This window comes from Misgurnus anguillicaudatus, chromosome 15 (genome assembly GCF_027580225.2).
Source record: "Misgurnus anguillicaudatus chromosome 15, ASM2758022v2, whole genome shotgun sequence".
In the NCBI taxonomy this organism is placed as follows: Eukaryota; Metazoa; Chordata; class Actinopteri; order Cypriniformes; family Cobitidae; genus Misgurnus; species Misgurnus anguillicaudatus.
Genome location: NC_073351.2, coordinates 5,521,628 through 5,536,137, shown reverse-complemented (window position 1 = coordinate 5,536,137; position 14,510 = coordinate 5,521,628). Strand labels below are relative to the sequence as shown.

At 39.8% G+C, this 14,510-nt stretch overlaps 1 protein-coding gene across 1 annotated transcript in view; it reads left to right on the top strand.

Moving 5' to 3' along the window:
- dmxl2 (Dmx-like 2) overlaps positions 1 to 14,510 on the top strand; it is a 74,694-nt gene that overhangs the window by 38,658 nt on the left and 21,526 nt on the right. The window contains exons 22-29 of the mRNA XM_073853304.1: positions 93 to 258; positions 4,271 to 4,535; positions 4,815 to 5,545; positions 5,691 to 5,981; positions 7,050 to 7,241; positions 7,319 to 7,395; positions 7,499 to 7,629; positions 8,038 to 8,286. Of these exons, the coding sequence (XP_073709405.1) occupies positions 93 to 258; positions 4,271 to 4,535; positions 4,815 to 5,545; positions 5,691 to 5,981; positions 7,050 to 7,241; positions 7,319 to 7,395; positions 7,499 to 7,629; positions 8,038 to 8,286 (2,102 nt within the window). The remainder of the gene's footprint in view (positions 1 to 92; positions 259 to 4,270; positions 4,536 to 4,814; positions 5,546 to 5,690; positions 5,982 to 7,049; positions 7,242 to 7,318; positions 7,396 to 7,498; positions 7,630 to 8,037; positions 8,287 to 14,510) is intronic.

The window sequence follows — 14,510 nt, the reverse complement described above, 5'->3', positions numbered from 1 at the left end:
GTATGATGATGTTATTCTAGGCATTGCTGTGGGCTTTTCTGAAGGAGCTGTGAGACTTCAGTCTGTTTGTTCATGTATTGATTTGTATGTAGGTCTCAGCACGATGAAAAGATGACCCAGTTTTTCAGTCATAACTTCAGCGAGGATCGCTGGAGGAAGGCGGCTTTGAAGAATGCCTTTTCTCTTCTGGGAAAACAGCGCTTTGAGCAGTCGGCAGCGTTCTTCCTGCTCGCGGGCTCCCTGAAGGATGCCATTGAGGTCTCGGTTTCCCATCACTCCTTTGTGCTGTAGAGAAAATTGTTGATTTTTGGATGTGTGGAGTCTACTGCTTTCGTATTGGACGTTAAGTGTGACGTCACATGTGTATGGTCGACTATAAAGAGTTAAATGAGATATATCAGCCATCAGTCTAAACATTAGAGATAAACTCCACTGATGCACAGATGACAGCTTTAGTTTACCTTGGGCCGGACGTTTGATAGCGTTTGAAAAGTCAAAACACACTGATAGCACCTGTTACGGCTAATCTTTTATAACTTTCTTTTAACCCCTTGAGATGAGTGGAGTATTTTCATATACGCATGTCCTGTCCACAAAGCACGCACAGAGATGCAATTGTAACAAAAACAAAACGCTATTTATTAATTCACAATCTCAATTTTTAAACAAAATACAAATCAAATTTCGGAAATACAAACTACAGGTGTAAGCATGCGATTAAAGAAACCGTTTGCTCTTAACCCTCTAACCTGTTGCTGCCAAACAACACCAGCTGGCTATTAACCTGCGCACTTTCACGCCGTAGTGATGTGTCAAGGAGAAGGACAAGTTAATTCATATAAACAGGTTAGTCAAAGTATTAAACAAATCAAAATATCTTTATATATTTAAATCATAATCTTTGAATAAATTAAATACATTTTAGGTTAATAATACCCAGGTATCTTAAGCACCTGTTCTGAGAGATTGAAATACACACATCTTTAAAATGAAACTATATTAACAATGAGCAATGAGGATTTATTCATCTTTGTTATTGTTAGGTACTGTCAAAATAATTGTTCATTAATTGAACTAATGTCAACAGTTACAACTTTTGTAAATATTTAAATGCTTTATTGGTATTGTTAGCTCATGTTAGCTAATGCATTTTAACATCATTGTTAAATGTTAACGATAAGCCTCACAAATGCAAGACATTTTTATTTCATTTAACTCTTTCGCCGCCATTGACGAGATAACTCGTCAAATAAGAGAAAACGCTTCCCTGCCAGTGACGAGAATTTCTGGCTTTCCGCAATACGGCTATTATCCACCAAGTGGCGCACTTCTGCAACTTATACAACCCGGAAGTAGCGCCTCACGTGAAAGAGAAAGAACTCCGTGCATGTTTTAAAGATCGCTCTGAATCTGATCTCTATCAGAAGTCCTTCACAAAATGGAATTATCTCAGCTTTTTGAAAATGTCTTTAAAGCTCACATAGCACACACTGTTTTTCTAATGTTAATCTTGGTTACCTATAGAGTAGTACTTCATGTTCAAAGAGTCTTTCATATTGTCCGGTTTATAAAAGACAGAACAGCCTTTCTGTTTTTCTGGCGTACGGTGGGCGGAGCTATAGAGTTACGAGTACGTGCAGCCCTTGGATACTATTCCAACAGTTGTGACATCGATGTAAATAAAACTTATATGAAAACCTTTTTTGTTAAATAACTATGGCTTACAGTCAGATACATCCATACACAAGTGATCCAGAATTGGATGTTGAGTCAGTAATTGATTAACAGGAACAACAGCAGCAACGGTTACAGCAGGACGTCTCTATTTGGTAATTAATAATTGTTTGCTTATCTGCTATTTTAATAAAAAAATACAACGTAATTCTTGATGTGTTACAATGCCAACTGAGGAGAAAAATGTTTGCTGTTGTTGGTGTTGTTTACATTACATGCACATATGCGCCGATTGCAAACAAAACACGCAAGAGTTGGCTTTTCTTACTGTCTGTGGTTGTGACTCCTTAAAGGGGTAGTTCGGCCAAAAATGATATTAAACCCATGATTTACTCACCCCGAAGCCGTCTGAGATGCATATGTCCATCATTTTTCAGACAAACACATTTTCAGTTATTTTAGAAAATGATCTTAATCAAATGTGAAGTTATGGGGTCCACTCCTTCAAGTTAAAAAAAATGTGCATCTATCCTTCACAAAATAAATCCAAACAGCTCCACGATGATAAACAAAGGCCTTCTGAGGGTGGTCTGTGCCGTTTTGTTGTGGAAATATCCACATTTGGACTTTATAAACGAAAATAACTTGCATCCAGTAATGCCGCCATCTTACTCGCGTCCGCATTCAAGATGAGAGCTTACTCAACTTACGGAGGTTACTCTGCTGCTGCTCTGTGCCCCCGCCCTCCGAATTTGTCATACGTCACTAAGAAAAGTGTGGATACTACACTAATACTCTCTCCTGAATACAGAGGAGTCTAAGATGGCGGCGCTACCGGAAGGTAGTTATTTTCGTCTATAAAGTTTTAAATATGGATATTTCTACAACAACACCGCTCGGATTACCCTCAGAAGATCTTTTTTATCATCCTGGAGCCGTTTGGATTTCTTTGGGGAAGGATATATGCAAATTTTTTGGACTTGAAGGACGTGGACCCCGTAACTTTACTGTTTAGCAGCTGAAAGATATAAGACATTTTATAAAATAACTGAAAATGTCTTTGTCTGAAAAATGATGGACATATGCATCTCGGATGACTTTGGGGTGAGTAAATTATGGGTTTAATATAATTTTTGGCCGAACTATCCCTTTAACGGGGTATTTAAAGGTTGGGACAGCTCCATCAGTTGTTAACAAGTTGCAAATCCGACGTCAAACTGAGCCTTGTTTGTTAAGCAATCCTCTCCGAAATGCAGGTAACAAACATAAACCCATTCGCAATTACGTTGCTGTTCAGGAAAACCTAAATGTATTAATGTTGTCTTAAGACCGGGTTACTTGGAAAGCTAAACAAGGTTTTCTTTTCCTTACATCCGAAAAATTTGTCACGTGCCATAATACCGGTGACTTCTACTCGACATAGCAATGCTTATGCGCGTTCTCACTCTGATTGACGTGAAGGCGTGCTTTTCCAAGGGAAGGGCCCATAAAAGAAATATGGGATCAATCAGTCGCAACGGGTACCCATGTTTGAAAAAACCCTTGCGAAACTTGAAGAAAGAGGAGTTTGGTCCAGAAATATTTGGTCATAAGCTTAACTGCTTTTTTTGACGCAATTTGTTTAACACAAGGACTACAATAAGTTAATAAGTCAGAATGCATGAAATACTATTATCCCCCCAAACATGGCTAGAAAGTCGCTTTTTGATCAATTTCATGAAAATGTGTAATTTTTAACCTCTCAAAAAACAAAAATCAATTACATTTTGCATACACCACTGCATACACTTTGTATAAAATTTGATTTTTATAGCAATTACAGGAAATAGTTTAGTTACAGTATACTTCCCATAGTTAGATGTACTGACCTGTACTGCAAATAAAACGTAATGCAATGTAAAAATTTGTTTGTGTGAAAGCAGGGGGTCTGTTCTTTTGTTTAAGAAATTTTATTTTAGAGGAATATATATATATATATATATATATATATATATATATATATATATTCCTCTAAAATAAAAATAAAAAATATATATACAGTATGTATAGAAAAACATTTTCTGGAAGGCATTAAACGTTTGTGAAAATTAGAATAAATGCTGGAGCTGGCTGGCAAATTTTTTAAGCGCTGGAGGGGAAAGGGTTAAATGGATAGTTCACCCAAAAATGAAGATTTTGTCCTTATTTACTCACTTTCATTTTGTTACAAACCTGTATAAATTTCTTTGTTCTGATGAACGCAAAGCTATTTTGAGAAATGTTTGTAACAAAACTGCTCAAAAGCTTCATTGACCTCCATAGTAGGATAAAAGAATACTATGGAGGTCAATGAGGCTTCTGATCGGTTACAATTTTCTTTATTGGGTGAACTATACCATTTTTTTACGCATAATTGTATTTAATGTAAAGAAAAAATAAATATTAAACACGTATTCTCTTTAACCCTAGCATTACTATAATGTCTGGAGTGTTTATTAGATTAATAAGAATTTGCTCAATATAATTTCTTGATCTCTGTTTTGGTGTAAAACATTACCACATTCTTGGCTTTTTTTATAAGAATTATCCATTTGACACTGTAGTATTTCTCCTGTAGGTGTGTCTGGAGAAGATGGAGGACATCCAACTTGCGATGATAGTTGCTCGTCTTTATGAAGCAGATTACGAGAGCTCCTCCACCTGTAAGGGGATCCTGTATGAGAAAGTGCTAGGCTGCAACAGAGACGGCAGTGGGTTCTCCTGCACCAGACTGCACCCTGACCCGTTCCTGAGGAGCATCGCATACTGGATAATGAAGGACTATACCAGAGCCCTGGACACACTGCTGGAGCAGATCTACAAAGAAGATGATGAGAAACCAGGTGAGAGATTTTTTACCATAGTTAAGGACAACGTGAATGGCACTGTGGAAAAATCAGTGTGTCATTAGCAAACGTTATTGTTATCTTTTTAGTTATCGCCCATACCTGCTTCAGGTGTGTGTTAACTACTCACTGGGATGGGTTAAATGCAGAGGTCACATTGGGACCATACTTGACAAAACATGTCAATCTTTCTATAGTGTGAACAGCCCTATACGGTCTTATTCTACCTTTCTAGCCTATCAAATAAGATGACGTTTTTGTTTTTCTGTCTCTCAGATGTCTTGATAAAATCCTGTAACCCCGTCGTCTTCAGTTTCTACAACTACTTACGCACGCACCCTCTTATCATTCGCCGACATTTCGCTAAACCCGAGGGGTCCTTAGAAGCCGTCAGTCTAACATCTGAGCGCAACAACGCCTACGAGATCAACCTGATCGAGCGCAAACTATTTTTCACCACTGCCAATGCTCACTTTAAGGTGGGCTGCCCACTCCTGGCGCTCGAAGTCTTATCCAAAATCCCCAATGTCACCAAAAAAGCGTCATCTTTGAGTAAAGGCTCGTCCGTGGCCAACGTCAGTGCCGCCCAACCGCAGGAGAACGGAGGCAAGGGTCTTGGCACTTGGGGTGCGGACTCATCCGCCGGGCTGGATTGGAGTCAACCGCTGGTTAATTTGGAGGATGAGGGTCTGCAACTGGACTGGGGTGACGATAAAGATGAAGATGAGGACGAGGATGAGGAGGAGGGTGGGCTAACGATGAAGAAGGCAGTAGTCGAGGAGGCAAAAAAGACGTCCGGGGTGCAGCGTGAAGACTCGGCGGGAGAGTCGGAGGTGGACGTGATCGCTGAACAGCTGAAGTTTAGAGCCTGCTTAAAGATCCTCATGACAGAACTTCGGACTCTGGCAACAGGATATGAGGTGGATGGCGGGAAACTGCGGTTTCAGCTCTACAACTGGCTGGAGAAAGAGATTGAAGCCATGCACCACATCTGCAATTATAAGTTTGTGCTTGCATTAGATCTTAGTCCAACTAAGTAAACCACAGTTATATGGAACTAACTATTTGGTTAAAATATTACAGTAGTGATGAGTTGTCAAACAATATTATTATTATTATTAAATATTCAATAAATCCGTTCTGAACTGTCAGTTTGAAGGAAAGACAGCCGTAGGTCAGCTGGAGAAGTGGGGTGGAGAAGGATCTCTTGACCTGGAGGATGCACAGTTTCGGGGTGAAACGGGTGCGTACGAGCGACACCAGATGGAGCGACGGCGTCTGCAAGCCAAGCAGCTCCATGCAGAGCGGAGAAAGGCGTGGTTGAGGAAGAATCAAGCTCTTCTCAGAGTCTTCCTGAGTTACTGCAGTCTACACGGAGCCAAGGGTGGAGGAGTGACGTCTGTCAGGATGGAGCTGCTTTTCCTGCTGCAGGAATCACAGCAGGTATGTGATTGGTCGGTTGAGTGTGCTCTCTCATAACTTGGTTATGTGAACGCAGCAGACCTCACGTAATTGCGTAATGCGGTGGAAAGGTCACATACATGATTGATTAGTTGTGTGTTCTGATGTGATTGTTCATTTGAGTGTTTTCAATATGACAAATAGACATTAATTAGTATCATGTCCACATACAACAACGTCGGCACGCTCACACTATCTCAAACACTTGTAAACCACGGCTGGCGTGAGCTTGCATCCCCAAAACCATGGCCTCTTGACGTTTGACAATTACGTAATCTTTCTGTCACACGTGCACGGGAAGACAAGAAGTTTGATTTCGCTAGATCACGCTCATGCTGCGTTCACACCAGCCGCAGTAGAGGACTCGGGCGCGAGTGATTTCACTTGGGTTCAGGCACGGTTGCTTGTACGCGCATCTGGACGGTCTGCAGTCTAGTAATCACGGTCGAATGGCACGACTTGAGCAGTGGTGGGCTCGGGCGACGTGATTCACTTGGGTTCGAGCGTGTTGTGGGTTCGTAAGGCCCGTCCCATGACGCGCGTGAATGTCTCGATGACTAGTGTGATTGCAAATTTGGGCCAGAGCTAAACAGTTCAAATTGAGAGCATGTCAATTGACGCGACCACTCACCTTCATCTGCCTTCGGAAAAACGGCTTCTGAACATACGGTTATGCACAGCAGGGTTTGGCGAATCGTCTTAGAGCTGCCCATGCGATAGACTGCAACTAAACTGCATTAAAACTGTTAAGTATTGGCATGTGAAAGGGAAAAATCCTAGAATGTGTCCATCACGCACCATAATGCTCAACTGAACAAAGAAAACGACATTAACATTATGATGGGTCCAGTGTTAAGTGAGCGCTTAACTTCCTGTTTTCCTCAAAACAATCGCATCCTAATGACGAAAGATCGGATCAGTTAAAGTACAGTGTGAGTGCATGCTTCTGGGGGAGTAGGGAGGGGGGAAAATTGCGCTGGGGCATGGTTTGTTTGGGTTAGGTATGATATGAGTGCGCCCTAACATGATTGGTTGTTTGTGTTTCTTCAGGAAATGACAGTGAAGCAGCTTCAATCACCCCTCCCACTACCCACCACTCTGCCCCTGCTGTCGGCCAGCATCGCACCCACCAAGACTGTCATCGCCAACCCCGTTCTGCACCTCGGCAACCACATACATGACATCCTATACACCACTGTACAGATGGAGGCTCCGCCACACCCAGATATACTGGACGACCGGGTGAGAAACACATATACACTCTTTACTAGCTCTCTTTCTGTGTTTTTGTGTTGCTAACATGTGGATGTCTTCTTCAGGTGACAGCTCTACACACACTTGCTGCATCCTTGTCTGCTTGTATCTATCAGTCGCTTTGTGACAGCCACAGCTACAGGTACAAACACACACACGGATACTTGCCGCTGTCAGTTAAAGATGCATCTTTCTATAGCTGTCACCTAAAATGTCATTGACACTTTATCTGGGTGTGTGTTTAGCAGTCAGTCAGACACCAATCAGTTTACAGGGATGGTGTATCAGGGGCTGTTACTAAGTGACAGGCGGAGACTTCGCACAGAGAGCATTGAGGAACATGCCACACCCACTTCTCTCCCTTCACAGTGGCCAGGTAATAAACAACTGTCTGAATAAACGCTCACATGCATCCTCAGTGATGACACATTTTAAATAAACAGAGCATGATTTGTTAATGCATGCTTTTAAGGTGCTTTCACATTACCACTCGTGGTCCACACATGGTTTTGATCGACATCTGAGTTAACTTCATTCTAAAGCATTCATGCTAAAATGTTGTATTTTATGACAAATATTGTTGAATTAATTGTCGTTTTCTCTCTTGATGGCTTCAATAACTCACCATTTAAGTTTAAAAATGATGTAAGAGAGCTGAAATGTGATTGGTTCAGACAGAGGAAATGTTCAGATGGGGTTACATAGTTTTATTCTGAGACAGATGAAAGTCACGTCCTGAGTTTAGCCTTCACTGGTACAATGTTTGTGTTTTCGGTTTCTCCAGGTGTGTCATCTCTGATCAGTCTGCTAGGCTGCGCACAGGGAGACGATCATTTACGTCTGAACGTCATGCTGTGTGAAGCCGTGGTGGCGGTTTATCTCAGTCTGTTGATTCATGGTCTCGGCACACACTCCAGTAACGAGCTCTTCCGGCTGGCCGCCCACCCTCTTAACAACCGAATGTGGGCCGCAGTGTTTGGGGGCGGAGCCAAACTCATCGTCAAACCCAAGCGGCCACCTGAGATTTCTCCAAGTAAGTGTACTACACATAAATGTTAAGATGAATGATGTTAAACGTCTGTTGTGAAAAACTGGAAGCTGTGAAGAGAATTTAGAGCTACTTTTAAAATTATGTTTTATCAAAAGTGACTACACAACAATATATATATTTGCCATGAATATATTTTTTAAAAAGAGTTGCCAGCCAGCGCCAGCATTTTTTTTGAGAACATTTCTAGAAAATGTTCTTCTTTAAATATATAAACATATATTATATCAAATGCTTTCAAAAAATCAAACAAACAAAAGTTTCATCCTACCTTTATTTGTTCTCTTTTTATTACCCCTCAAATATGGGTAGGTTTCTTCAAAAATACAAAATTTTGAGTAAAAAGCTGATTCAGAGCAATGATCAAAACATACACAGAGTTTAATTCCCTTGGGGAATACTTCCGGGTTTTATAAGTTGGGTAAGAGCGGCACCTGGTGGATAATAGCGGAAAACGGATTGCAGATAAAACTAACATTTGGCAGGGTAGCATTTTCTCTTAATTGACGAGTTAACTCGTCAATGGCGTGGAAAGAGTTAATTAACCTCTCGACGCACACTAGCTCGGGGGCGGGATGACGTCAGTTTTTTTAACACTGCCAACAATATCTATATAGCCTACTGTCTACAAACATTAATAATATTAACATTACTATACATCGTTTAAAAGGTCTACGGGTTTAGCATCAGTGTATGGTCTCTGTTTTAAGATACAGATGCTCTAGCATCATAAATGTAGTATTTTGTGACAGAAGTCCAGATGACAACATGCAAAATATGAACAGGACTTCTTACCTTTGTGTTGATATAACGAATCGAATATATTCTGTTTCAGATGTGTGAATAACTCATGAAAACCGTCTAGAATACATCCAATGACCATTTTTGTCCACAAATGCGTATAATCCGTGAAATCTAGATATATTGTCCATTTGTTTACATCAGATTTCGCATTAATGTCTTTTAATAGAATATAATAACAATCTGAGGACTATTTACGTCGTAACACTTGTATATGATATTACATCCGCGTTCAAACCCGCGTTGAAACTTTGTTTTAAAAAGTAAGCGGGAGTATAATACATAATGTCCAACCAGCGCTGTCAAAAACCGTAACGTCATTTGACTCGCTCGTTCCTCCAATGACTTCATTGAAAATATTGATAGATAGAACGTGTAGTCAATTAGATAACGCATCCAACGATCTTTGTGTGACGTTTTATTTTCTGGTGTGGAAACGGCATTTTATACGCTTACATAAGGATAAATAATAATAAGAACGAATGCATATGCATGTAAATAAAAGACTTTTATTTTGGGGCTAACTGGCACTTAGAAAAGGCACTAGTCTTAGAAAAACTCTTGCAAGAACCTCATTTTTGGGCCTATTGACCTCAAACGTGAAACATAACAACTTTAGACTTGTGGCTTTGGGATCATTGCATTTCTAGGTTTCACACACACATTTATCATTAAGATTTTTAGAATTAAATTTTTTTTTTATTACAATGTACTTCAGCCTCTCTAACTTTTTTAATTTTTAACTTAAAATACTTTTGAAACCTGGAAAATTAAGTGTCAAAGTGTCTTCTTTCTAATGATACCACAGTCATGCTATGCAAAACATCTATATTTAAAGAATCTTGGGATCAGTCTCAAGATCAGTTAGCTGATAATCAGATTTCTTCTTTTGTTAGCTGCATTTAAGCCATCAGAGTCTGAGGGGTCAGATGAGGTTAAAGTAAAATCTTCTGACCCTCCGGCTGTGACAGTCAACCAGGCTCCGCCTCAGATTGAGACTGATAATCATAATAATGTCCCTGTGGATATAACACAGCAGGACAGCTGTGAGTATAAGAGCTCAGATGCACAACCTTCACACAGAAACAGGGAATAAGACGGGAGGATGCACTTCCTGTCCTTTATAAATGATTAAAAATAAACAGTTTATTAATATTGTTATAGATGGGTGGAAGTGCGTGTCGGTCCCTGTTAGTGTGTGGAGATCTGCTGTGTGGTTTGCAGTGCTCTTATAATCTCATTCTTTCATATAGACTTTTACTCTATCGTGCTTTTTTCTTTCATGGTTTGTGTATACTTGTGTAATTTTTCAGTCTGCTCTTGTGTGCATAGTTGAGTTTGTGTCTCAATTTCATCTCGTGATTTTTTTGATGTGTGTGCGACTGCCAATGACAGCCAATGTGGAGTCAAACTGAGCTCTGAAAATAGCCGTCTCTCTCCACCAGTCGCTCTGTTTAAAAAGTGTTTAAACTTCATTGAAGTGTAAATGTTGTTGTGTGTGTGTATAACTTCTCTGCTCTGTGTAGAGATACAGTGAGAGCCTTGAGTTCATTTTCACAATACAAATTAAGATATTTTTCATGACATCCGAGAGCTTTCTGACCCCTGTAGACAGCGATTCCACAATCACTTTCAAGACCCAGATTGGTAGTAAAGACATCATTAAAATAGGCCAAGTGACTACAGTGTTCATTTCATGAAGCAATAAGAATACTTTATATGCGCAACCCTCCCCAAAAAAGAGTGACTTTATATAAACTATCTAAAATAAAAATGTCTTGACGCAGTGCATTCTGGGATTGCCATGTCTGTGAAGGATACATCTAAAAGGATGCTTTTATCCATAGTGATCTTTCAGGTTACAAGCCCAACTTTTTTAACCATTAGGCCATGACTGCCCGATACAATTTACAAAATGTATTTTAATTAAATTACAGTAATGGGCCAGAATCATTTTGAATATAGTGTAACATGAACTGTATGGCCATACACTCACCTAAAGGATTATTAGGAACACCTGTCAATTTTTCATTAATGCAATTATCTAATCAACCAATCACATGGCAGTTGCTTCAATGCATTTAGGGGTGTGGTCCTGGTCAAGACAATCTCCTGAATGCCAAACTGAATGTAAGAATGGAAAAGAAATGTGATTTAAGCATTTTTGAGCGTGGCATGGTTGTTTGTGCCAGACGGGCCGGTCTGAGTGTTTCACAATCTGCTCAGTTAATTAGATTTTCACGCGCAACCATTTCTAGGGTTTTCAAGAATGGTGTGAAAAGGGAAAAACATCCAGTATGCGGCAGTCTTGTGGGCGAAAATGCCTTGTTGATGCTAGAGGTCAGAGGAGAATGGACCGACTGATTCAAGCTGATAGAAGAGCAACTTTGACTGAAATAATCACTCGTTACAACCGAGGTATGCAGCAAAGCATTTGTGAAGCCGTAACACGCACAACCTTGAGGCGGATGGGCTAAATCAGCAGAAGACCCCACCGGGTACCACTCATCTGCACTACAAATAGGAAACAGAGGCTACAATTTGCACGAGCTCATCAAAATTGGACAGTTGATGACTGGAAAAATGTTGCCTGGTCTGATGAGTCTCGATTTCTGTTGAGACATTCAGATGGTAGAATCAGAATTTGGCGTAAACAGAATGAGAACATGGATCATCATGCCTTGTTACGACTGTGCAGGCTGGTGGTGGTGGTGTAATGGTGTGGGGGATGTTTTCTTGGCACACTTTAGGCCACTTGGTGCCAATTGGGCATCATTTAAATGCCACAGCCTACCTGAGCATTGTTTCTGACCATGTCCATCCCTTTATTACCACCATGTACCCATCCTCTGATGACTACTTCCAGCAGGATAATGCACCATGTCACAAAGCTCGAATCATTTAAATTGGCTTCTTGAACATGACAATGAATTCACTGTACTAAAATGGTCCCCACAATCAGTGTTACTAATAATCCTTTAGTTGAGTGTATATCCATTGTTAACATGTGCAGTAAGGTCATAACAGTAATAGTCATAACAAACAAACAATAGTCATAACAAAGATCATTTACATATTGCGAACTCAGAGGTCCTGTTATTAAACAGCCAGTTTAAGGGTCAGAGAGATTTAAGAAACAATGCAAGAAATATTATAAGCTGACTGATATTGATATATTTCTAAAGTATGAATCCATCTGCTTAATGAAAGAATTTAAAGGAAGAGTATGTAAGAAATGTATATCAATGAATCATAAAATGGCCCTGATATGTCACTAGACATTAAGATATCATTAAAAAGTGGAATTGCAGCCCTCAACTGATGTTTATGTTGTCATTTTGTCTATTGCACACCAGTTGTGTGATTGCAGTACCAGTTTTAGCCACAAGTTTTGTGATTGCAATACTAGTTTTGGCCACAATCCTACATACTGTTCCTTTAAATGTAAATGATAGGATTAGGCAATATCTGATTATACATACATGTTATAAGCGCATCTGAAAAAAATAGTAGACATAGAGTGAGCGGCTACAGGGAAAATGCATAATCATAATTTTCCAAAATATGCTTTATTCTGTATTAAAAATAACTTAAATAGTGTAAGATAATAGTTCATGCATTAACACTGCTTAAGGGGCCAGTCACACCAAAAGCGCTTTAAATGCTTGCAAACGCAAGGCGCGACGCACTTCCTTTTTTAAAAAAAGAGCAGTGCGACGCGGCTTTTCATATTGCTAAGCAACCACCGAGTCAGCTGTCTTGTCAATCAAATATTGCGTGAGCGCTCTTTTGCTGTTAACTGTCATATTAGCAGAAACTTTAAAAAGAGAGCGTTTACTCTGACCTTGTTTGAGGATAAGAGGAGCACAAACACGCAGGAGAGAGTGAGCGAGTGGAGTCCGGTTCTTCAAAGCAACTGTAAACTTCCCTCACCACAACGTAAGGCCCGCCTCTCCCCTCATTCGATTGGACAATGGAAAGACGCGAATGACGTCGGGCGCTTCTCCGCTCTCAGCGCTCCTTCAAAAACGCGTGCGCAGCAGGCGGCAAAAAACTGCATGCCGCTCGGCGCGCATAAACAGCGCGCAAACGCTCCCTGCCCATAGAAGATCATTCAAAAAAGGCGCCTGCAACTGCCATAAACGCTTTTGGTGTGACTGGCCCCTTAATGTATTTAGGATGTGATCTAATGTACAGTTCACGGGTTTATTCTTCATCTGTAAATGTTATGCAGATATTTCCATTTAGCTGCCAGGAGTGAATGAGCCTTACGCAAGCGAATCTGCATTAAACTTCACAGACTTCATACAGATAGAGAGCAGTATAATAGGAAGCAATCATTCAAAAATTTTAGTAATTTTATGTTTGCTTTAAAGGGGACAGAGAATAAAAAAAAAACATTTTTACCTTGTCTTTGTTGAATAATGGTAGTCTACCCGCATTCACGAACATACAAAAAGTGCTAGACATGTAAACATCTCAGTCTCGTAGAAATTCCTCTTTTAGAAATGTCAGAAAACAGCCCAATCTGAAAAACTGATGCTTATGACATCACAGGCATCTCACTGCCCCTCCACTTTAAAATAATTGGCTACATTTTTTGAGTGGCAGCAAAGTCAGCCAATCAGTAATGAGATTGCAGGTTAAGCCAGTTGGGGGAGCCAAATAGGTGCAAAACCACTTGTTTAAAATCACCCACCCTAATAGAGCTATTTGAGAGAGGTTTTTAGGAAGCTTCTAAGACATTACAGACCCAAACAAAAAAAAATTTGTCTACATGTCACATCACAGAACAAGGATAAATACCCGCTTCAATCATTCTATGTCACCTTTAATTTTATTACAATGTTAAAATGTAATGTGATTTTGAGCTTTTTTGTGTATAGCATAGCCTACATAGTGACAATCTTGAATTATTTTCATCGCCCTCAGGATGAACATTATTTATAGGACACACATTTTTTAAATGTATACAGAAAAATTAGGCTTTTTATCAAAATAAAAGAAACATATCTATATGTAGAAAACGCCTATACAGTATATACATTATAGATACTGTAGTCTCAGCCTTGGATGTCAAACCCACAGACTGTTGGCTGAACATCTGATGCATTTGGCACACTTATCTGGAAACACAAAGCTGTCTACTGATTGGTTGAATTACACAGGTTTTCCCTATCTCAGCCCTATACTTTTTTTAACTACTTTAGATCCATTTAAACATCTGCAAAACCAAACCTGCATGTTTCTCAACTTGTTTAAACTGGAAAGTGCCTCAGATGCCTTTCATTTAAAGAACCACATTTAATTAAAACAACACAAAGATGAAGGTTGTTTTCATACTTGTCAGCTTTGGCATTTTGTGAAGTGTGTGGTCTGGCACCGCTCACAGAGTAGATCCTTTGATC